Here is a 23,007-nt window from a genome sequence, read left to right on the forward strand (position 1 = left end):
TTGTAAAAGTAATAACTTGAAGTAATTTCCTCCTATTTTGGGCACCGTTCTCTCCCTCAACACACTTAAAAAAAAACTATTGATGCTATGTTAATATACAGTGTATGTGTCGTTGAAATGCCTACAGATTTGTATGCATATGTTGTAGCTGACTGTATTTTGAATTGAGGCTTATGTTTCTGGAAAGGAACATATTTATTTGACATGCCCACTTGAAATAAAGATTGTTTTAATAAACTCCAAGGCTGGTTGTGTGATTTTTTATGGAGTATTCCCATGTGTTAGATAGTTTATTATATTGTAGTTCGTTTGAATTAAAGCCTATCTTTAGTTTTGGAAATCCCCCCCCCCCAAAGTGCATGCCAATTTGATATCCCATTTCTCTTCACCACAAAGTATGAATGGGTGCCCTATAAAGGGCTCTGGGGTGAAATATACTGTATGCACACCGTGGTCTGTATGCAAATGAGGGGACTGATGACATCACTCATTATTTCTTTTGTATTTCACTATACCAAATATTCTAATTGTCCTGTGAAAAAAAATTTCATTCCTACCTAAACACATGGAATTACCATTGTCATAACATTTTATGCCTATGGTTCACTCAAGTTGGTCCTTATTGTCAAATCTACAAAAAAAAAATCAAATGTATATTTCAAACAAAAAGCAAAAGAAATTGTGAGTGAGGGACATCACCAACTCTCATTTGCATGTCATAGATTTGTGCTTATAACTGTTGTGTGAAAGAGAAGTGAAACCATAAAGTGTTATAACTTCCTTACTTTACATCCGATTTTGATTAAATTTTTAGCGTTATGCTTGTTTGATTTTTCTCTGTTGATTCAGATTAATATTTTTCTGGGGTGGACTTGACCTTTAAAGACATTCTCAAACATGGAATGGGCTGCAAATTTTAGGGTATGATCTTTTTAAAGGAGATATCTAATATCCAATTACTAAATATATAAAGTAAGTGCTCCAACAGAGCGTGTGTGTGTATTTCAATTTTGTCAGATGTGTATCAATCAAATATGATTATTTACATCTGGGACCGACCTTTAACGTCACCATCCAAAAGACGTGACCATATAGGGCTCAAACCTCTGCATCAATTTCTAAGTTCCCCCACTTAGCTTGGATTACAGGCGCACGCCACAACGCCCCACATAACGCCTAGTTGCATGTCTCTGCATTTTTTTTTTAAGGACAAGTCCACCCCAACCATTAGTTGATTTGAATAAAAAGAGAAAAATCCAACAAGCATTACACTGAAAATTTCATCAAAATCGGATGTAAAATAAGAAGGTTATGGCAATTTAAAGTTTTGCTTAATTTCACAAAACAGTTATATGCACATCCTGGTCGGTATGTAAATAAGAAGACTGATGACGTCATCCACTCACTACTAGTATTTCTTTTGTATTTTCATTATATGAAATAGTCTAATTTTCTCCTCATTGTCAATTAAGTGAATCAAAGATTAATTCCTCCCTGAACACGTGGAATAATCATTGTTTTAAAACTATATGGTTCAGTCAAGTTTGTCCTTATTGTCAAATATGTAAAAAATGAAATATTGTATAATTCAAACAATTAAAAAAAAAAAATAGTGAGTGATGGACATCATCGACTGTCTCATTTGCATGTCACTGAGATGTGCATATAACTGTTTTGTGAAAAATAAGTGAAACTTTAAAATGTCAACTTTTTTATTTTACATCCGATTTTGAGGAAATTTTTACGTTTTGCTAGTTTGATTTTTCTCTATTCATTCAAATCATCATTTTTCAGGGGTGGACTTAAAGGAGAATGAAACTCTTGGAGCAAGTTAGCTTTTGTGAAAGCAGAAAAATCAAAGAATAAGATCAACAAAACTTTGAGTAAAATAGGACTAGCAATAAAAGAGTTATGAGCATTTGAATGTCGAGATCACTAATGCTATGGAGATCCTCCCATTGGCAATGCGACCAAGATCTGTGATGTCACACACGTACAACTCTCCCATTTGGACACTGAAAATATACCCCAAAACATCTCTTTTTGCTCATTCTAATCATATGACAAACGATTCATCAATGATATAATGTTGTGAAACCTCTGTACTTGTCATCTCATAAAGAGAACACCTCACCTTGTGATAGACTCTATAAAAGTGATAATATAAGTGAAATAAGTACTAAAGTAATGAGGGAGTTGTACGTGTGTGATATCACAGATCTTGGTCGCATTGCCGTTGGGAGGATCTACATGGCACTAGTGATCTCAATATTCGAATGCTCATAACTTTCTTATTATTCATTCAATCTTCCTCAAACTTTCAACAATATGTTTCTTTGATTTTTCTCTTTGATATGGATTCAGCTGGTTTCAAGGGTTTCATTCTCCTTTAACCTTTAAACCATGCAGAGAGAGGGCGCAAGATTGATTTTAAATCTAAATTCTAATAGGTAAATATACATTCAGTGAGTCACTCTTGTAAAGTTGTAATATTATTATTGTAATATGTTAAATGATACGAGACTCCCTCTTGTTTCTTTGAGTGCCTTCTTTATTCTGCAGACTGCAGTTAAGCCGCGCCGTAGGCGGTGCATTCAGACCACTTTACACAAGCGAACGGTATAATTTGCACAGCAGACGATCCCCATGATGCTGTTGAGGACTACTGTCGATGTATTGATTGTGATTTGATGGGTCTGAAACAGCTCGACCATCAGACAGATCGACCTATACGAGATCCCGATCCACAATCGTGGAGTGCTCGACCGGAGAGCGTTCGTCGACATATTTTTGCCGTCTGACAAACTTTCGGCATCAGTGGCTGGCAAAAAAAAGAAAAAAGGGAGGGGGAAGGGTTGAACTTGAAGGGCAAAAGAAAATGTTGAGGAGGGAAATGTTGGACTACTCTTTCGAATTTTTTTTTTCATAGGAGTGCTGTGGCCCAGTGGAAGTCAAAGAATTGTCAAATTTTTGGTAATGAAAACTCATGAGAAAAATTACATGTAGGCCTATCATAGGTAAATTATCGGCAAGAACATGTAGAAAGTAATGGGAAAGTAAACTATGGGGTCAAAAATGATCGAGAACATAGTAATGATAATTATCATCAAATGAGACTTTCCGTATGATTGTAAACATATGACTAAAGAGTTCGTTTATAATTTGGTCAACTTTCCAGTTGTTCTAGCTGCCACTGAGTAAAATCAATAGAGGATTTAACTCTATGGGGAACTAACTTATCTTTGCTCTTGTAACCCTCAGCAAAAAAGTGCCTCTTTTTCTTTCTAAATGCCATGGTTCAGGTCACGAATTAATAATGAATACTATTACTTAATGCCAATGGTGCTTTTTGTAGCACAGATAAGAATTCAAATCGATGATAACAAGTTGCCAGCAAAATGCTCTCTACCCTGAACAACGTAACCTTGATCGTGCTGTCCAATGTTCAGGTCGGGCTTTTTCACTTTCAGGACGGTCTGTCCGGTGGTCGGGTTGTCTGGATCGCAGTATGAGTGTACCTCCACGTCGACGGATCCTTACTGTGTGAACGCCTTCTTACACACGAATTCATCGCCAGATCTACCGGATTTCTCCCTTAGTTTTCCAATTTATCCGCACGGGAGACACAGCTTAAGGTATGAGCGACAAATTTCTTATTTTACATGTTTTACTAAAAAAGGCATCTTGCATGTCTTGAAATACCAGTGCAGTCCATTCACTCCTGCCATTTTTTGGTTGGATTGCATGCGAGACAACACACGTCCGTCCACGCTCACAGTCACACTCGGACGTGCACAGCTCATCAACTTGCTTGCAGAACACTGCATAGACAGCTGGCAGCCGTCTGTTTCGAGGAGTTTTTCAACATTTTTTAATTTTTTAAATTTCTCCTCGTACACAGACGGCTCGCTATCGTGTACCTCGAGCGATGTGCGTGCAGGGTCCACCATGTCCACTCCACTTCACTACGCTCCACCTACCCGAACATCGTCATCGAGACGGTGAACCAGTTCGGACATTGGTACCGAGTCACAAAGGTGGGATGAAAATAATGTTGTAAATCGGACCAATAATTGGATCGAAAATCGAATCGGTAGTTAAGCTTCAAAAATCGAAATCGAATCGAAAAACGAATCGGCGAAATGAAAAAACAAAGCCGTCAAAGGAATAGGCCTACATTAAAATCTGCTGGCTGTCGAGCGCGCATCACAAAATGTTGACAAAATCGGCCGCGATCACTGCAGTCAGCGGCGATATTCGTTAGCGGATGAGTGGATGAAGTTTTGGGATAGAAACATAAAAAATAATAACAAAGTATTCACAAAATCGGCCGCGATCACTGCAGTCAGCGGCAATATTCGTTAGCGAATAGCGGATGAGTGGATGAAGTTTTGGGGTGGAAATGTAAAAAGTAATAAACAAAATATTTACAAAATCGGCCGCGATCATACAGCTAGCAGCGATACTCGTTAACGGATGGATGGCTGAAGTTTCGAGGTGGAATTAACGATCGTAAATGTCGGCATTGATTCATGATGTGAAAAAAATATCATTTTACTGTCTTCCATAAATTTGTGAGTCGCACTTGGTATTGGGGCGCCCCTGCGTGATGGTGATATTAAATTATATTCTCAATATTGTTGAAGATTTATGTAAAGGTGGAGACATTTTTTTGTGTTTTGTTGATATGAATTGATATTGATGTGAAATGATATTTTCATGACGATATATTGTTACGAGTCACGCTTGTTCTGGCGTGATACAACAGATTAATGATGATTTTTTAATTGTGGCAGACTCTAACTAATCTGCATTTGGGGTGGAGAGTAATCATATCGATATGATTCACGAATCACGAGGTGAAAACATATTTTTATGGATAGATACGGGCCATGTTTGTTCTTGGTGACATCATGGTACAACTCTCGAAATTGTTGAAGATTCCTAACAATCTCTGAAAATTTTTAGGTGGAAAGCAATCATATCGATATGATTTACGATGTGAAATCGATGTACAACTTATAATTAGTTACACTGATCTTCTGAAAAATATATGATTATGCATCGCGCATCATGGCGTGATGTGGTGGTATATAATGATAAATCTTAATATTTTAGAAATTTGCCTAAAGGCATTGTAATGATTTATGATGTGATATCATGTTGTGTTTTTCATGAACAAAGCCTCAGCGTGATACAATAATATGAAATAATCTTAAAATAGTTGAAGATTCGCAACATGTCAAAAGACATTTGATATTTGGTATTCATATGATCGTTATAATTACCTTCCGAAAAATATAGGCCTACTAGTCACGCTTGCTTGGGCCGCCCTGGCGTGACATGGTTGGATGGAAATATTGATCTAAAAATTGTTGAAGATTGTAACATCTCTAAAACATTTTATGTGGAAAGTAATCATATCGCTATGATATACGATGTCAATCATTTTTTCATTTTAATTATCTTCATGAATATGAAGTAGTCGCGCTTTGTTCTTGGAGCGCCCCGGCGTATATAGAATAATATATCATACAATTTTTGAAGATTCAAAGACACTGTCATATTGATGTGCTTTACTTTAAGATATTATGATGAGCCAGCCAAAAATCACTCACGTTTGTTCATTGTGAAGCACTGGTATGCTTAAAATAGTAATTGCAAATGTAGAATAAAAATCAAGAGCGGCTGCAAATAGTGCCTATAGCTGATAAATGGATTGAGATAAATCCGTAAGTATTTGAAGCTTACATACATGTACATGATTAATGATTTCAATCTTTTTTTCAGATCATTTGAGATTTGAAAATCAAATTGATTGGTGGTTTTGATCACTAATCAATACAGCAAGCCGCTATGAATTTCGATAATTCATGTAATTAAGAGTGAACCACCTAAATAAAAAAATATTGTCTCCAGATACCTAAGGCAATTCCTCATGGAACGGCCGCGAATTTATTGCAAACTATTCATTTCATATCATTATATTAGTTTTTATCGAAAGGTTAGTCTGTTTTAGTGTTTATTTTCCGATGAATATGTATTTTAGTCTTTTTAGAGGATGTTTTTATTTTCAGTTAATTTATTCTGGCCGTGGATCTGTAAAATTAGTGAAAATCTGTCAGATTTTGAGTGGTAACCCCCCCCCCACCCCACCATACGAAACAGGGCCGTACCTAACTTTCGAAATTATGCTAAGAGGTCATATGTCTGAAAGGGGAGAAAACTACAGTATAGCTGGCGAATGAAAGGAATCATGTCAATCAAGTGAAAGCGAAACGAAACAATGTGTTTGTTTTGGGTTGTTACAGTTCTTATCTTAATCCACGTAAGATAAAGTTCTCATATCACCACTCTCTTGGGTATTATTACCAAAATTATCTAACCGCAGTCTGAGATAATTTCAAACACCACGCGAGTGTCACCCTTTTATTTGGCTGTTTGGAGGTCGACCGGCCAGCATTATCATAAATCTTCGAGTCATAACACGTGGCACGGTGGCAAGGGGCAATTGTTTACATACAAAAAGGGAAGAGTGAAGACTTGCAGAGCTGGACGAGGGAAGCTGAGTGGAGGAAATAAGCAGATCAGCTAGGGAGTATAATTGCCGGAATCAGATGTTCTCTCAAACTACTTGTACCAAAACTCTGTCATGTCTGTGATGTAAATTAAAAAGATAACTGCGATAATAGTCACCGCACTGCTCGCTCTACTTTGCTTTTCAATGGAAAATTAAAATAGATTTTATTTGCGTGGAGTAAATGAGATTTGGCTAACATTATTCCCGTTATAAAGCGATGTTAACCGACAACTAAAATATCCACTGCACTGCGTACATGTAGACACGTTCGTAGTGCGAGGTTAGTAAAGTATACTAACTTGCAATACGTGTGAGTGCAACTTGACAAGAAAATATATAAAATTCAGAAATATTGTTCCTTAGACTCCGGGGGGGGGGGGGGTGTCACTCTTCACATGGACTGCTACCCACCCGTGTCCAATAACCTCAGAAATGCACCCTAAATGGCGTAACTTCATTAACTAAATTTGCTACCCTAAATGACGTAACCCAAGAGAAACCCACCCTAAGTGGTGTGAACAGGGAAATCCCCTATATACCCTAAGTGGCGTAAACATCGAAATCAATTAATTTGATACCATACTGAATGACTGATGTTAAATTGATAAATACAAAATATTTAATTTTAAGAAGTTATTGAAAATGAGAGTAAGGCCAACATGATTAATTTCAATTTCAATTTTTTTTCAATTCAGCATTTATTTCCAAATTCATTAAAAAGAACAAAATGAGAACAAAAGTATATATACACAAAGAAAAAATAAATGACATAAAACAAAGCAAAGGTATCAACAGAACATAACTGATACAAAAAAATATTGGTGATGATAAAATTATGGTTGGCACATAATTATAAAAATATAGATGAACAAAATAATGAATGGAAATTGGGCATGCACATAAAAGCCAGAAAAAGGCTTGTTAAATTGCACATACCGAAGAAATATCAATCGTTAAAAATAAAATTCAGTATATGGTATGGATACGACAAGTACCAAAGAATAAATAGAGATAAGAATAATCATTTATTTAAAACCAAAAAAAACTAAATTAAACAAACTTGAAATAAACTTCAAGGTAAAACAAAACAGAACAAAAGATAAAAACAAAACAAAACAAAAAATATTAACAAACGGATAAATAATCAAATAAGCAGATAGTACAAAACCACGTTTAGAGAAATCAATAATTGCTCAGTAATTTTTTTTTATATTGTCTTTTAAAAGTATTATTAAATTGTATATTATGTGTGTTCAGGTCTAAACTATTCCATAGTTAGGGGCCAATTAAATTAAGGACACATCTCTTAATAGCCACTTTGAATAGCCATCTTTTAGCCAAAATTAATGAATGCAAGTGAAAAATATTGCTTGCCTTGACTGACTGATGCATCACTTAGATCTACCATTCGTTTTACCAATTGATTTTATCAAAACTTTGAAAAATGGAATCCATACCAGTTAATACAAGTTGAAAAATATGTAGTTCTTCTACATTAATTAAACCTAGCTGTATCTTCTTTTAATCCTTTTATTGATAATAAAAAACAAAGCAATATATGAATCAAACGAAAAAGACCAACAAAAAAAAAACCCGGCATTACCAACAAAATACATTTCTCCTGTACATGTAGATCTACAGGTACTCTTCATTCAAGTAAACTTCTGTACGGGGGTAACTCTCATAAGTGCTGCGGTGGCCGGCATGTGCAAAGGTTATTTTGTATCCCTTTATTAAAATCATGCCCTTCACGGTGTTTACGGCTTAGGTTTGCTCCCGGGTCTCCTCAAATTTGCCCAAATTTGCAACCCTAAATGGCTTAGATCTACTCAAATTTGCACCCATAAATGGCGTAATCTTCATAACAAAATTAGCAACCCTAAATGGCGTGAAGTGCGTGAGAAAGGCTACCCTAATCAGCGATTTATCAGCGAATGGTGCTGAAATGCAACCCTTTTTGCCAAAGATGTCGACGCCTGAGTGCCTGAAAAAGGACCCTTTTTATACGCCCGTCTCGACGGGACGTATTATGGTATCACGCTCGTTGTCCGTCCGTCCGTCCGTTAACTTTTCCTTGTAAACGCTATAACTTCAATTTGACTTAACCTACATGTAGGCTCGTAATTTGGTGTGTATGATACTAGCATGGATCCCAGGAAGCCGATTGATTTTGAGGTCAAAAGGTCAAGGGTGACATATTTTCATCTTACCCTTCTGCAGTCCTTGTAAACGCAATAACTTTAGTCTTACTTATCCTAGGATCATATAATTTGGTGTGTATGATACTAGCATGAATCCCAGGAAGCCTATTGATTTTAAGGTCAAAGCTCAAGGTCACAGTGACATATTTTCATCTTACCCTTTTGCAGTCCTCGTAAACACGATAACTTCAGTTTAACTTAACCTAGGCTCATATAATTTGGTGTGTATGATACTAGCATGGATCCCAGGAAGCCTATCGATTTTGAGGTCAAAAGGCCAAAGGTCAAGATCACAGTGACATGTTTTCATCTTACCCTTCTGAAGTCCTTGTTAACGTGATAACTTAAGTTGAACTTAACCTAGGCTCATATAATTTGGTGTGTATGATACTAGCATACCGGGTAGATCCTAGCAATGCTATTGATTTTGCGGTCAGAAGGTCAAATACCTGTGAAGTCGCCATCTTCCACTTTTCTTGCTTGACCAATAGCTCCATTTTCCGCGTTACAGACGGGCGTATTATGTGCTCGCCGTAGCGACACTCTTGTTGACACTTTTTCTGGACGGGGGTGCGTAGCAGGCCATGTGGAGAGTGACTCCCCCGGGCTAAGACTTCAGTTACCGCTAAATTCCTTTCAAATGATGGAAAGACTTCCTTATGTCCCCTCCACTAATAAAAAAAAATACTTCTCCAAAACCCTGTTCTATTGCTCTCTTTTTCTTCTTACTTGTGGTTGGTACTTGGATTCAAACCTCTAGCTGTAGAACGAGGCTTCTTCAGTCTGTCTCCTTATTCAATGAGCTAGCAGGAATTGTTGGAAGCTATGGGTTTCATAACGGTTATTATACAAATATACAATGACACTCGAGGATCTGGCTAAAACTATTTGCATCGAAGGAACATCATATAGTACTATTCTCCCAAGGGCCATCGGCCCGAGGGAGAATAGTACTATGTGATGTTCCTGAGTGCAAATAGTTTTAGCCAGTTCCGAGAATGGGTCATTGTATATTTGTTTTATATCCCTTCCACTCATATGTATTCTTCATACGATATTCTTCGTCGATACCCGACTTTTACAGCAAAACGATTTTTAAGAAGTCGATGGAACAATCGTTGAGAAGTTGAGAAAACAATAAGCCTTGCCGTATTGATCGTCTGTTCAGCGAGCGCACCTGGTTAGTGCAGCTCGCCGAAAGTTTCCCGTGGCATGCAGTAGAGAGTACCGTTGGGCTGAGCAGCGCTCTGCTCGCATCGCGCCGCACAGCTCGCGAATCGAGTAGGGGGCGGGGTCAAAAAACGTATAGTTCACTTTTTCCCTAGGGAAAAAATGGACTATGCGTGACGTAAGCAAGGAAAATGAACTATTTCATGGCAAACGTTTTTCGTAGTAAAACTATTCTTTTTCTCCTTGTGTACACTCTCAATACAACAATCTTAAGTAAGGGATATAACAACCTATATTACGACTAGTCTATTCTCCAAGAGTATTGACTATTGGGTATTTATTTTTCTGACTAAGTAAACTGATGCCATTGGGAATTACACACACTCAAGATTTTTGTACAGGGAATAAAGCCATATTTTGGTATGTATCCAACTTTTCCTTCCTAAATCTGTTAAGATATATGTCAGATAATTCTTGATAAACCTTCTCCATATTTTTTTTCCAATTTTAGTGGAGGGGACATATGAAAGTCTTGCCCAAATGATGATCAAAACAAATCAAAAGTCATCCCCTAGCCTTGAGGACTCCGTGATGATATTTAAAAATATTTTTACAAGCCTTTGAAACAATTGCCGTATACTGTAGGTTCTATGCATAAGCGAGGAAATCCATATTTAGAGGGTGAAATTGGTTTGTTTCTCTTGATTTTATTTATCTACGAACCTTCATACGCCTAATGCGTAAGAAGGGGTTAAAATATTTTAGTATAAATATGAAATTGAGAGGTGTCTTACCAGACCGATCTTGTGTAGATCCCTCGATCCATTCGTAAACACCGCAAATACAATAGGCTTGACCCTTGAACCGCTTCGTTATGACGTACCTTCGATAAGCGATGTTACAAAATGCCATTTTGAAGAACAATTTATAGATAAAAATTATTATTTAACAAATTATAAAATTTGGAACTTGATTATATTATAATAATTATTTATAATAGGCCTGGGAGTAAACATCGATTGATTGAATGGTTCGAATGGCTTGCCGCCGATCGCTAATCGATTAGCAAAATTTACACTAATCGAATGTTCGGCAGACCCCGATTAGACACTTGGGATAACTCAAATTCTCAAGAAATAGTAACAAAATGACAACATTTGCTTTTAATTACTTGATACAGGCTTAAAAATGATATTACCGATGTAATTTGTCAAAAATGAACAATGATTGTATCACATTCACTGTTAAACACCAACCTGAAAGAGGTCCAAGAATTTTAATCCCACCCGGCCTCGCATGCCCTCAATACACAATGTATGTTGTATGCATAGGTGAATATAACTATGGTTGCATGTATGTGTGCTTAAAACGGAAAGTACAGACACACACAACTACATTGTAGCTGACTTGAGCCGATATATGATTGGACAATCGATGGCCAATGAAACTTTTGGGAGACAAAGAAGAGGCCACGTAAGGTCGTGACTTCAGAAACAAATTGACCCCTCCCCATCTCTGTGTGGGTGTGTGTGAGAGAGAAAGATAGCGAATTCTTTATATGTTTCAAAACAATGCAATCTCTTTTTAGCCACGGCCCTTCCCCCGCTCACGCAATCAAAACAACATTCCAACACGTACCATCACTTAAAGGTCAAGTCCACCCCAGAAAATTGTTGATTTGAATCGATAGAGAAAAATCAAACACATAACGCTGCAAATTTCATCGAAATCGGATGTAAAATAAGAAAATTATGACATTTTTAAGTTTTGCTTATTTTTCACAAAACAGTTAAATGCACAACTCAGCGATATGCCTATGAGAGAGTTGATGATGTCCATCACTCACTATTTCTTTTGTTTTTTATTGTTTGAATAATACAATATTTCAATTTTTACAAATTTGACAATAAGAACCAACTTAACTTAACCATAATAAAATAATGGTAATTCCACATGTTCAGGGAGAAACAAAACTTTGTTTCACTTGTCAAGGAGGAGAAAATTAGAATATTTCATATGATAAACTACAAAAGAAATAGTGAGTGGGTGACGTCATCAGTCTGCCAATTTGCCTACCGACCAGGATGTGCATATAACTGTTTTGTGAAATTAAGCGAAACTTTCAAATGTCATAACTTTCTTATTTTACATCCGATTTTGATGAAATTTTCAGTGTTTTGCTTGTTGGATTTTCTCTTTTTATTCAAATCAACTTTTTGTTGGGGTGGACTTGTCCTTTAATTATAGATGTCGATAGTCTCCCAAAATAGACCCAGTTATAGGTTCACATGATGAAAAATTGTAATTTTGAGAGGTACTTCAAATGAAAAATATTTTGCAAATAATTTTAACATCGTGGGCAGTGCCACAGGTGGGAGTTGGGCCATGGTGTGGGCAATTGATGAATTTTTCAATTTAAGTAAAAGGTACCACATGTGTGTCTGTCTCAAAAAATACTTCATGAATGAGTTGTTTACAGAGACGTAACTTGGACCTAAGAGTCCACCCTAGATGTTATTGAAACCCTTTTGGGGAGGTCTTCATAATTAGGTCAACTATTGGCTTAGAAGACTATCTTCCCAACGAACAATCGAATAATTCGATTGTTTTTTCAGGAAATAATCTAATGGTAAAATTGACATTCGTCCCAGGCCTAATTTATATTCATGTTTCAAATTTTAGTATTTGTTAATAATTTACATATAATTTATTCCATTTTACTTTGACATTCTAGATCCCAAGACACTAAAGTGAGCTTCACCATGGGTGGGACTTTCACCAGATTGTTCAGTAATTTATTCGGCAAGAAGGAGATGAGAATATTGATGGTGGGCTTGGATGCTGCTGGAAAGACCACAATCCTCTACAAACTCAAGCTTGGAGAAATTGTCACAACTATTCCCACGATAGGTAAGACCGTTGTCCATTACCCAGGGTGGTCAAGGCTTTCACCATCCACGGTAGGAATTGTGACTCCAGGGCCCCGTTGTACAAAGAGTTACGATTGATCCGATCAATCGTAACTCTTTGGAAATCCATCAGTGTCATAATTTTTTCGACAGGAAATTTGCAAAATTTCCTTTGTAATCAAATGAGAACACCCCAAATTGTCAAGAAATCAATGAATTTATGGATATGGATTCATATCTAGATTTTTTTTTAACAAACATGCATTTCATATGTTGACTTTGCTGGCCTTCCATAGTTGCGATTGATTGGATCAATCGTAACTCTTTGTACAACGGGGCACAGGTGTCCTGAGGTTATCTTGGTGGGAGAATGCCACCAAAATACTGCTTTTTCCTCCTTCAGTTTCTCTTTGAGCAACGAATCTCCCACCAATGAGCACCAAATTCTCCTTGTGAAAAAAAATTGATGGCATATTTTTTTTCTCAGACCTCTTTTAGTATGCCCCCTTTACTGTTCAGCCTGCAATATCCTTGTTTTATTGTTGTGGGACGTAAATGAGGTCATGATGACCTCCTCTGGAAAAGAAATGAAAGAGGCACTGACGCATATTCCTCTGTACGAAAATGGTTTAGGAGGGAAAAAAACTTTTTTACTTATTGTGAAGCATCTGTATGTGTATGAAAGAAAGTGTTCAGGGTTTCCCCTTGAAACATTATTGCATGAACTGACATTCACAAAGTTACTCAGTCCTTTCAATTGAGGTGGAGTACATGCAGCGTGCAATATATGTTGACCTATGATTGATTATTATTATCACCATCATTCTTATTAGTTTTATTATTATTATTATTAGTAGTAGTAGTAGTAGAAGTAGTATAATATTTGTTATGGGTATTGATTACCATATTTATCATTGATTTATGTGATATTTTGCAGGTTTCAACGTAGAGACGGTGGAGTACAAGAATATAAGCTTTACAGTGTGGGATGTTGGTGGTCAAGACAAGATCAGACCACTGTGGAGGCATTACTTCCAGAACACACAAGGTATCAATCATTGTAAAATACAACGTATATAGTACAGAAGATGTTGATCATCGTGGTAGTACAGAATCGGTATAGGAAATAATCTGTTGTCTCATCACGATGCGACAAATTGAAATTGCGACGTTTCGACTGCACCTGCTAGTCTTCGTCAGGTAATGAAGTTGACAATCGCTGTGGTTCCGGCACCCAGCTTACGGTATAAAAGGCGCACGCAGCGATTGTCCACTTCATTGCCTGACGAAGACTAGCAGGTGCAGTCGAAACGTCGTAATTTCAGTTTGCCGCATCGTGAGACAACAGATTATTTCCTTTACCAAATAAAACGTATGTTATGTGAACAGTCACCCAAAAAAAGTCGCCAGGAAAGGTATCTGTAAATAGCCAAAATAGTAATTTGGTTTCCCAAAAGGAAAAATTAGAAAGTTAGTCTGCTAGCTTATAAAGTGAAAGAATTATTTTCTCCTTCATACTGTGCAAATCTGAAGTTGTAAAGTTGAATAAAAGAAAAGATAAAAGAGCTTCTTTGATGATGATGATACACAGCATTTGTATAGCGCCATGTATCTGTCAAAGACATTCAAAGGCGCACTGAAGGAGCCAGCCAATCTGGGTCTTTGACACCATTTTTTATGGACAACTGAGAATGCACAGTGTGTACATGTATATCTCATGCTTGAGTGTACCTCAAAATGCAGTGTTGAAGCTCTCACTGACTTTCTTTTCCTTTCAATCAAGTACTAGTGAGGGTTATTGTTGATCAATTTTGACAAGTTTATATATATCATTTTAAAGCTTCGGATGTGCTCTTTCAAGCTCAAGGAAAATAGATCTCAACATTAATTTTGGCAACTGATTGTTGGTGTTGGGGTGGCTGGTCATATATACATGTACTATAGGTATGTTCTACTGAGTGTACAACATATATAAGGGCTATTCCACGGTTACTCACGTTACATTTGGAGACACCTTGACTCATACTTGGAGCTGTAACTCCATTATTATTGATAGGAACTAAACATCTCTTTATCACAACATAGTACGCAGTCTGACTATCCTTTGTATAAAAACAAAACTTGGGAAATTTTATTATGCTCTTGGCAAATCTTTGAAATGTGTCGGTTACTCATGTTACATGATTTGGACATGCATAAAATGAAAAGTGGACATAAGTGAAAAGTGTCCTCATGCAAGGCTTTTGTGAAAGTTGATTATATCCATTTCAAAGAAATATATTAGGGAGACAAATATGTATATAATTAAAAAAATAAAGAACACATGGTTTTTACAAGAGGTGCAGATAAAGTGGTTACTCACGTTACAGTTCAGATGGGCTTTATGTACAAAGACACATTGAGCTCATGTCCACCAACCTATGGAATTGCCCATAAGCAGTTTTGTTGCTTTACTCCTGAAGCAGGTTTTCAATGTGTTATAGAAATCACAATGAAGGCTTATGTGTCACTGCTCTGGTGCCCGATGCTGAAACAAGTACACTTGATTGTTACTTTAAAAAAAAACCCTCAAATGTGAGTCACAAACTCGCCTATTTGATGGGTTTAAAAACATTGTCAATGGTGCATTGAGCGCCAAAAAAAAACGTTTCTGCAACAGGGCCATGATGACGATTGCTGGTTTGGATAATCTGCATGTTAATGCTATACTCAAGTAGAAGTGCTCAGCAAACAATGGTTTCACGAGTATAGTTTTTAAAATGAAGGTCAACTGTCACCATATCATAAATGATCGTGTTAAAAACCCAACTTTGTGAAATCATGAAATCTATTTAAGTTCAAAAGTGAGGACACTAATACGTGTATAACCAACATGAATGTGTGGCAGTGAACGCTTGGAAATTTACCCGTTGCCTGGAAAGAAAAGATGTGTTTATTTTTTTTCTTTTTGTATGCAGGTCTTATTTTTGTTGTAGACAGCAATGACAGAGAACGTATACATGAAGCCAAAGAGGAGCTAAACCGTATGCTAAATGAAGATGAACTCAGAGATGCTCATCTACTGGTGTTTGCTAACAAACAGGTAATTTCTTGAAATGTAAAATTGCTTGTTCATCAGTCAATGATGACATATCTTCAGGAATCTATTTTTAGGTGTCATGTAAACCAAACAATGTTGTTTTATTCGTGCAATTGACAGAATACCTCATTCAGTGAAAAATGAACTGAATGATCCATTTAACTCGGCTACGCCTCATTGAATGGATCATTTCATCTTTCACCTCATGAAGTATTCTGTCCGTTGCACTCATAAACATTCATCATTTGTATATTGATCTATTTTGTTTACAAAGATGCAGTGTGTACACCTTTATGGTGATGAATCGTTTTATGTCTTTTAACAAACGCACACATATTTAAAACTGGACCCACAGACAATACAATAACATAATACCCCTGGCAAACTATCTATGGGGCATTGGGTGATTTCAAGTTCAGTATTAGTGTTGAGAGCGTGAACGATGTCGAGGGCGTTATCGATAGCCTATGACCTCACACCCCTGTGCTGTTGATCATCTCAACTTAACGCGAGAGCTTCCCAACTAGAAAAGTGAAATCTGGGAGAAATAATCTCATCATACAGAATGTAACCTTTCCAGGAATCAGCTAGCTATTAAAGATGATAAGCCAATTTTGCATAAAGCGGAGCTACATGTATTAAGGAAGTTCCAAAGCCAAAATGAAATCCATGTCCTCCTCACAAACTTTTGCACAGAGTTACTTTAGCACCTGAATATTTCAAATATGCAAAAAAAAAAAAGAACATAATTGTGTTCATGTACTTTATTTTTTTTGCTTACCCGTATTTAGCTTTGAAGTTCACCCAATTGGAAGTTTTCAAGAATTGCATATTCAAAAGAATTTGGCATTTTTAGACCCCACGAAATCACTACGTTCATATTGCTTTTCGTTTGCCCTTTTAAGGATATTGGCACCAAAATTTCTTTCAAATTTTTTGAACGATGACAAAAACATAATATCAAAAGGTTGAAACTTAATCAGTTGTTAATCCAAATGTTTTAGTTCTTGGTAGAAAATTTTTGGATAAACCTTATTTCATATAATAAAATACAAAAGTACAAGTGGGGATATGACATCATCAGCCCACCTGATGAATATTCATAAAGACATGCCTAGAACTGTTTCTCCGAAATAATGCAAATTTTTAAAATTCAATAACTTTGTTGTTTGTTATCCGATTTTGATGATATTTTCAGCATTTTGCTTTGTGAATTTTAATTTATTTATTGAGATATAAATATTTCCAGCCTGGACCATCTCTTTAAACCGATCTTAATTTTTTCCAGATCATGGAGATGGGTTAGTTATGACTAGATTACTAATATTTTTTTGTTCAAACTTTAATATGGAAGGGATATAAAACAAATATGCTGGGCATTTCTTTCGAAAGTATAGTGGAAGTATTCATCATCCTTTGGTCCGGCAATGCTATTTTAACTAGGGACTTCGTTCTTGGCAAAAAGAGTAATCGCTGAACCAACTTTGGATAAAATATTTACATTATACCCAAACCTGGTATATTTGTATATTACCCGCCCCCCCTGTTTTTGTCTCACCTGCATAGCAGAGTGAGACTATAGGCGCCGCTTTTCCGACGGCGGCGTCAACAACAAATCTTAACCGAAGCATAACTTACAAAGTATATGGACCTAGTTCATGAAACTTGGCCATAAGGTTAATCAAGTATTAGTGAACATCTTGCCTGAGTTTCATGTCACATGACCAAGGTCAAAGGTCATTTAGGGTCAATGAACTTAGACCATGTTGGGGGAATCTGTTGAATTACCATCTTAACTTTGAAATTTTATGGATCTGATTCATGAAACTTGGATATGATAGTGATCAAGTATCACTGAACATCCTGTGCAAGTTTCAGGTCACATAATTAAGGTCAAAGGTCATTTAGGGTCAATGAACTTTGGCCAAATTGGGGTTATTTGTTGAATTACCATCATAACTTTGAAAGTATATTGGTCTAGTTCATAAAACTTGGACATAAGAGTAATCAAGTATCACTGAACATCCTGTGCACATTTCAGGTCACATGTTCAAGGTCAAAGGTCATGTAAGGTCAATGAACTATGGCCATGTTGGGGGTATTTGTTGAATTACCATCATATCTCTAAGTGTATTGGTCTAGTTCATAAAACGTGGACATAAGAGTAACCAAGTATCACTGAACATCTTGTGCGAGTTATAGTAGTTTTGAAAGTCAGCACTGCTGCTATATTGAACCGCGTGATGCAGGTGAGACCGCCAGAGGCATTCCACTTGTTGCTGTTACCTGTCTCCTCTTCCTTTTTTTTCTTTCTTTATTTCTTTCCTTTCTTCTCTTTCTTTCTTTTCTTTTTCTTTCCTTCTTTCCGTCCCTCTTTCTTCCTGTCTTTCATTCATTCCTTCCTTGCTCCCTTCCTTCCTTCCTTTTGCCCTATCACTCTTTGGCCATGATTTGGAGATGTTAATGATTATTTGTTTTATTTCATTATGTGATGTACAACCTTTTCAAATCAAATTCTGTATTTTCTGTATCTTCATTTCAGGATCTTCCCAATGCCATGACCGCTGATGATGTGTCCACGGCCCTAATGCTGCAAAATACGCGTAGCCGAAAATGGTACATCCAGTCAACTTGTGCTACCTCAGGAGATGGTCTCTACGAAGGTCTAGACTGGCTCTCCAACGAACTTAAAAAGAGTAACTGAAGAATGGAAATACTTGCTGTCCATTAAATCAGTGTAGGTGGTAATACTGTTATGCTACCCCCAAAAAAGAAAAAAAAAGTCAAATTGAAATGGTGGTGAGATTTTTCTTTGTACAAAAGAGAGAGAGGGTTTTATAAATTATTTGCATCTCTGTAGTACTCTCCTAAATCCAGACGATTAAAGATTATTAGGATACATATCACCTTTGCTCCAAAAATGAGTCGACCAGAGTGGATTTATTTTTCTTACACAGTTAGACTGTAACATGTTCAGAAGGTACATGTAGCTTAAACATGGTTGTGAAAGCTTTAATATTCATTAGAACAAGCAGTTTGAAATCTGAGGTTTCCTAAAATTCTCATCGATCCCCTTAAGATAACAATCTATCTAGAAATAATCTATTCCTAGGAACATTATTATTCTACCATATTCCTAACATGCAAAAAGTTTTACTCTATGCGAATGCAGGGCAGTTTTATGTGTGTCATATATTTGACCGACTAAAAAAAACCTCCAGCAAATCTATGTGCCATTTTGTAGCAGAAACGATTCTTATATGTTGTATGTTACATATTGATCATAGCACCGGTCCATTGTGAACATGATGTGCTATTTCATCAATTAAAAGAAAATTAAATGAGCAAGAAGTTGGTCCAAAGCAGAGATATACATTTATTTATCAAGAGTCCTGACTTTGTCAGTTCTTTGTGTGAATTGAACAGTTTTTTGTACTACTTCTGGAGTTGTGCAAGTATAATACATGGTTCTTAGCAAAGGAAAAGGTTGACTTGTTTAATTTCTTTCCTTATGTTCTCCAGTTAAAGTTTGTTTCGGCCTCCATGTTAGGACATATTTATGGCAACATAACATGCATTGGTGTTTCAATTTTGAAATATGTATTATTTAAGAGCTATATTAATCTGATATTTTAGCCCATTGGAAATATACACAGAAATTAAAGCTTTCTTGATTATATGGTTCATCATAACATGTGGCATCAAAACTGAAAAGGAACACACGTAATAGAATGAAATAATATGTATTCTTATTCTTGACGGTCAGTGGAGTAAAAAAAAAGTTAAGGTTCATATCTAACTGCCTAATCTAGGCAGGAATATTGTATCTATATTGAATTGCATTGGCATTAATCTATTTTTGCCACTCTCCACCCAGATGCTCTACGGTTACTACTGGCATTTCCAGTTTGGTTCAGTCACCCGACATTCATTAATAAATGAAAATTACAACCTCTCTGCTTGATAAAACGGTTCCATGACATTTGCTCTGGCGACAATTGCTCCACTATGAATTCCACACACTAAATGGAATCGCCAACTTCAACCATGGATTTTAACACTATACCCTATCTTGAACCTAACCCTAAACCTAAAATAAAACCCTGTTGCAACCCTAACCCCAAATCATAGACAAAATAAAGCCCTGAGCAATTGTCGCAGGAGAAAATGTCGCGGAAACGGTATAACGGTATGTTGGTCCATTTGCGACGTGAAATCTGAACCAGCCCCATGTTTTCATGTGTGTATTCCATGCGTGCAGTGGTGCTCAATGATACCAAAATTGGCTTTCTTTAAAGCGGAGCAGACCCATAATTCAATATTAAACGATCAAATTGTTTATATGTGGTTTGATCATAAAATCACGGTCTAAATTATAGACTCGAGAAAATATTTTATAGTCAAAGTAGACCAACAACAGCATTCCCAAACTTCCATTTCAATATCTTTTTTAACATTTAAGATTGAATAGATGTGGGAAAACTTTATATTTATTTATTCATTCTTTTTCATCTTCTTGTTGCTGTACATGTAAGTGTGGGATTCATAGTGTGATGCTCACTATTATTACATTCCATGTGTATTATATAAATCATTAGTAACTGTTTTTCGAAAGTGTTTTTCACTTTTATCGTATATCACATTTTCCATTTTGTACAAAAAAATGGTTCAACCAGTGAAATTGGAATGAGACAATAACCTTCATTCCATTAAGCCTGCATTCGAACCCAATGCAGGAAAGTGGTGTAATTTCCTTCAGCAAGGAATTGATCCATATTGTGCTGAACTTGACCGAGTTGTGGTAAATGAGTACCCGATAGGATTAATTCCTTGAATATAAGTTAGCGCTGCTGATAAAGTGGTAGCTCGAGCTAATGCCAGGGTAATAATAATAATATGGACTATTTATGTATCGCAGCTACTATATTGATATAACCTACTGCACTTAACATTTGGTATCATATTAATAAACCGGCTGTAGCTAAGCCGCCAAGCCCGCCATATAGGCGCTCAAGCATTTGAGGAATTGCGTCCTACCGGGTACCCATTCACCGAGCACCTGGGGATGAGTGCAGCACAATGTGGGTAAATATCTCGCTGAAGGAAAACATGCCATGGTTTGGGAAGCAAAGTGATAGCAAACCCATGTCCCTCAGAGTGAAAGACGAGAGTCATTACCACTAGACCACGATGCTCCCACTCATACTGATAGTTGCGCTTTGTATTTTGTGGCAAAAAGTGCTACATGTACATAAATCCAGCTATTATTATTATTATCATTGAATTAAAATGACCCTAACATTATTATAGATGGAGACTCAACTCTGTCTTCTCACAAAGAGCACGCTTTAAAAAAACCTACATAGGACTTGCTGTTTAGGATTTACTGATTTTGTATTCTGAAAAGTAACCCTCATTTCATACAGTCCTTTATAGGAGAAGTGACCATGAAGGTGGATGCTTGTATGAAAACTGGGGGGTGTTTTACAAAGGGTAAAGTGTGTCTTAAAGTCATGCTTAGTGCTAACACGCACATTATATGTAACACAAGATCTTACTGATTAATACACAGCACGTGTCCTCTTATTTATGATTTGACCAATGTGATTCCTTTTATATGGCACCCAATTGGACATTTAAGTGTGACTCTAAGTCATACTTAACTCTTCGTGAAACACCCCCCAGTAGTCTGTACATGTTATACATGTACATACACATTATTTATTAAGTTCTCTAACATTAGTGGCATCTTAACGTACAAAACAGTAAAGGAAGTATGGTACAAGGAAATATTAATATATTGTTATAATCATAATGTATATTCATGCTTAAGAATTTTATTGGATTTGAATTACTGGCTTATCCTAAAGCCCTAATATGATATGCTTGTATGTTTTTATTTATTTATTTTTATTTTCTTGTAGATGCATGTTGTACTGGGATAATGTATATACATTGAGGCAGTGGGGTATTATGTTCTGTTTATATATTGTAAGCATCTTGTAGGTATTTTGATTTTAAATACCGTAAACAAAGAGTGTCACGAAATAAAATGCCACTCCTGCTCTTAACCGATGACAACACGTATTGTGCTCGCACCAGTAATCCTAATTTTTAGGTGGGGTCCATCTACCATACAGGCATTTTTTTTGTTTTAAAATACACATTTATGTACTATCAAGTACTGTAGTTTAATCCCAATTATGTATGTACTGCATTATTGTCTTATTGTAGATGATTTCCAGAATTTTAGGCAAATGTGATGACAAATTTTCACTATTAAAAATGTTTAAAAAGTATTTCAAAGAGGGTTTATTCCTCATATCTTTTGTCTCAGTCTCTGGATTTCAAAATATAACTTGTGTTTCTTATGTTAGTTATAGTAAAAATGGGAAAGGGGAGAGAGAGCGAGGGGGGGGGGTGGGGAATACCGAGGAGGTGGAGGATCCCCTTTCCCTTTTCTCTTCCCTTATTTGCCATCTCCCTTGCCCTTCCTTTTTCTTTCTTTCCTTTAGAACCCCTTCTCCGTTTTTTTTTCTTCTTTTGCTTCTATTTCTCTCTGTTTTCATTTCACTTATTTGCTCTCTCCCTTTTTGGGCTTCTCTTACATCTGCCTTTCCTTTTCTTTATCATTTGTTTTCCTTCTTTTGAATATCTTTCCTTTACCTTTTTTACTATCTCCGTTTCCACTCTATCACTTTTTCTCTCTTTCCTTCCTTTCATGACCCTCTCCCTTCCCTTAGTTCCCTTTTCTTTAATCCTCTTTTTCTCATTCCTTTTTTATAAAATCTCCTTTTCGCCTTCTCTTTCTTTTTTTCTCCTTCCTTTGCTTTCCTTCTCCCTCATGCTTTTTCTTCTCTTCCCCCCTCTCTACTCCTCTTTTCTTCCCTCATTCCCTTTCCCTGTCTTCCTTCTCTCCCATTCTTTCCCAATTTTTACATTTTTTTCTTTCCCCGGCTGTTCCTTTTCTCTGTCTCTTTGTTTCCTTTCTTCCCCCTGTACCTTTCCCTTCTTGTTTTTCTTTCACACTTATGAATAACTCCGGTTTCCCTTTTTCGTTGTTGGATC

At 36.5% G+C, this 23,007-nt stretch overlaps 1 protein-coding gene across 1 annotated transcript; it reads left to right on the plus strand.

The window, feature by feature from the left end:
• The first annotated feature begins 3,426 nt into the window (after positions 1–3,426).
• LOC135156364 (ADP-ribosylation factor 2-like) lies at positions 3,427–22,238 on the plus strand. Its single transcript, XM_064108659.1, has 5 exons — positions 3,427–3,635; positions 12,686–12,861; positions 13,798–13,908; positions 15,818–15,942; positions 18,482–22,238. Exons 1-5 carry the CDS (start codon positions 3,442–3,444, stop codon positions 18,641–18,643), a joined length of 768 nt encoding a protein of 255 aa, XP_063964729.1. The 5' UTR covers positions 3,427–3,441; the 3' UTR covers positions 18,644–22,238.
• The last annotated feature ends 769 nt before the right edge of the window (positions 22,239–23,007 follow it).

Source organism: Lytechinus pictus, chromosome 13, assembly GCF_037042905.1.
Source record: "Lytechinus pictus isolate F3 Inbred chromosome 13, Lp3.0, whole genome shotgun sequence".
NCBI lineage: Eukaryota > Metazoa > Echinodermata > Echinoidea > Temnopleuroida > Toxopneustidae > Lytechinus > Lytechinus pictus.

Excerpts from the sequence above, each read along its gene's own strand:
- LOC135156364 (XM_064108659.1), top strand. The coding sequence starts at position 3,442 with ATGTTCAGGTCGGGCTTTTTCACTTTCAGGACGGTCTGTCCGGTGGTC. Across the intron at positions 12,862-13,797 it reads CACAACTATTCCCACGATAG|GTTTCAACGTAGAGACGGTG; the intron begins GTAAGACCGTTG and ends GATATTTTGCAG. Across the intron at positions 15,943-18,481 it reads TGGTGTTTGCTAACAAACAG|GATCTTCCCAATGCCATGAC; the intron begins GTAATTTCTTGA and ends TCTTCATTTCAG.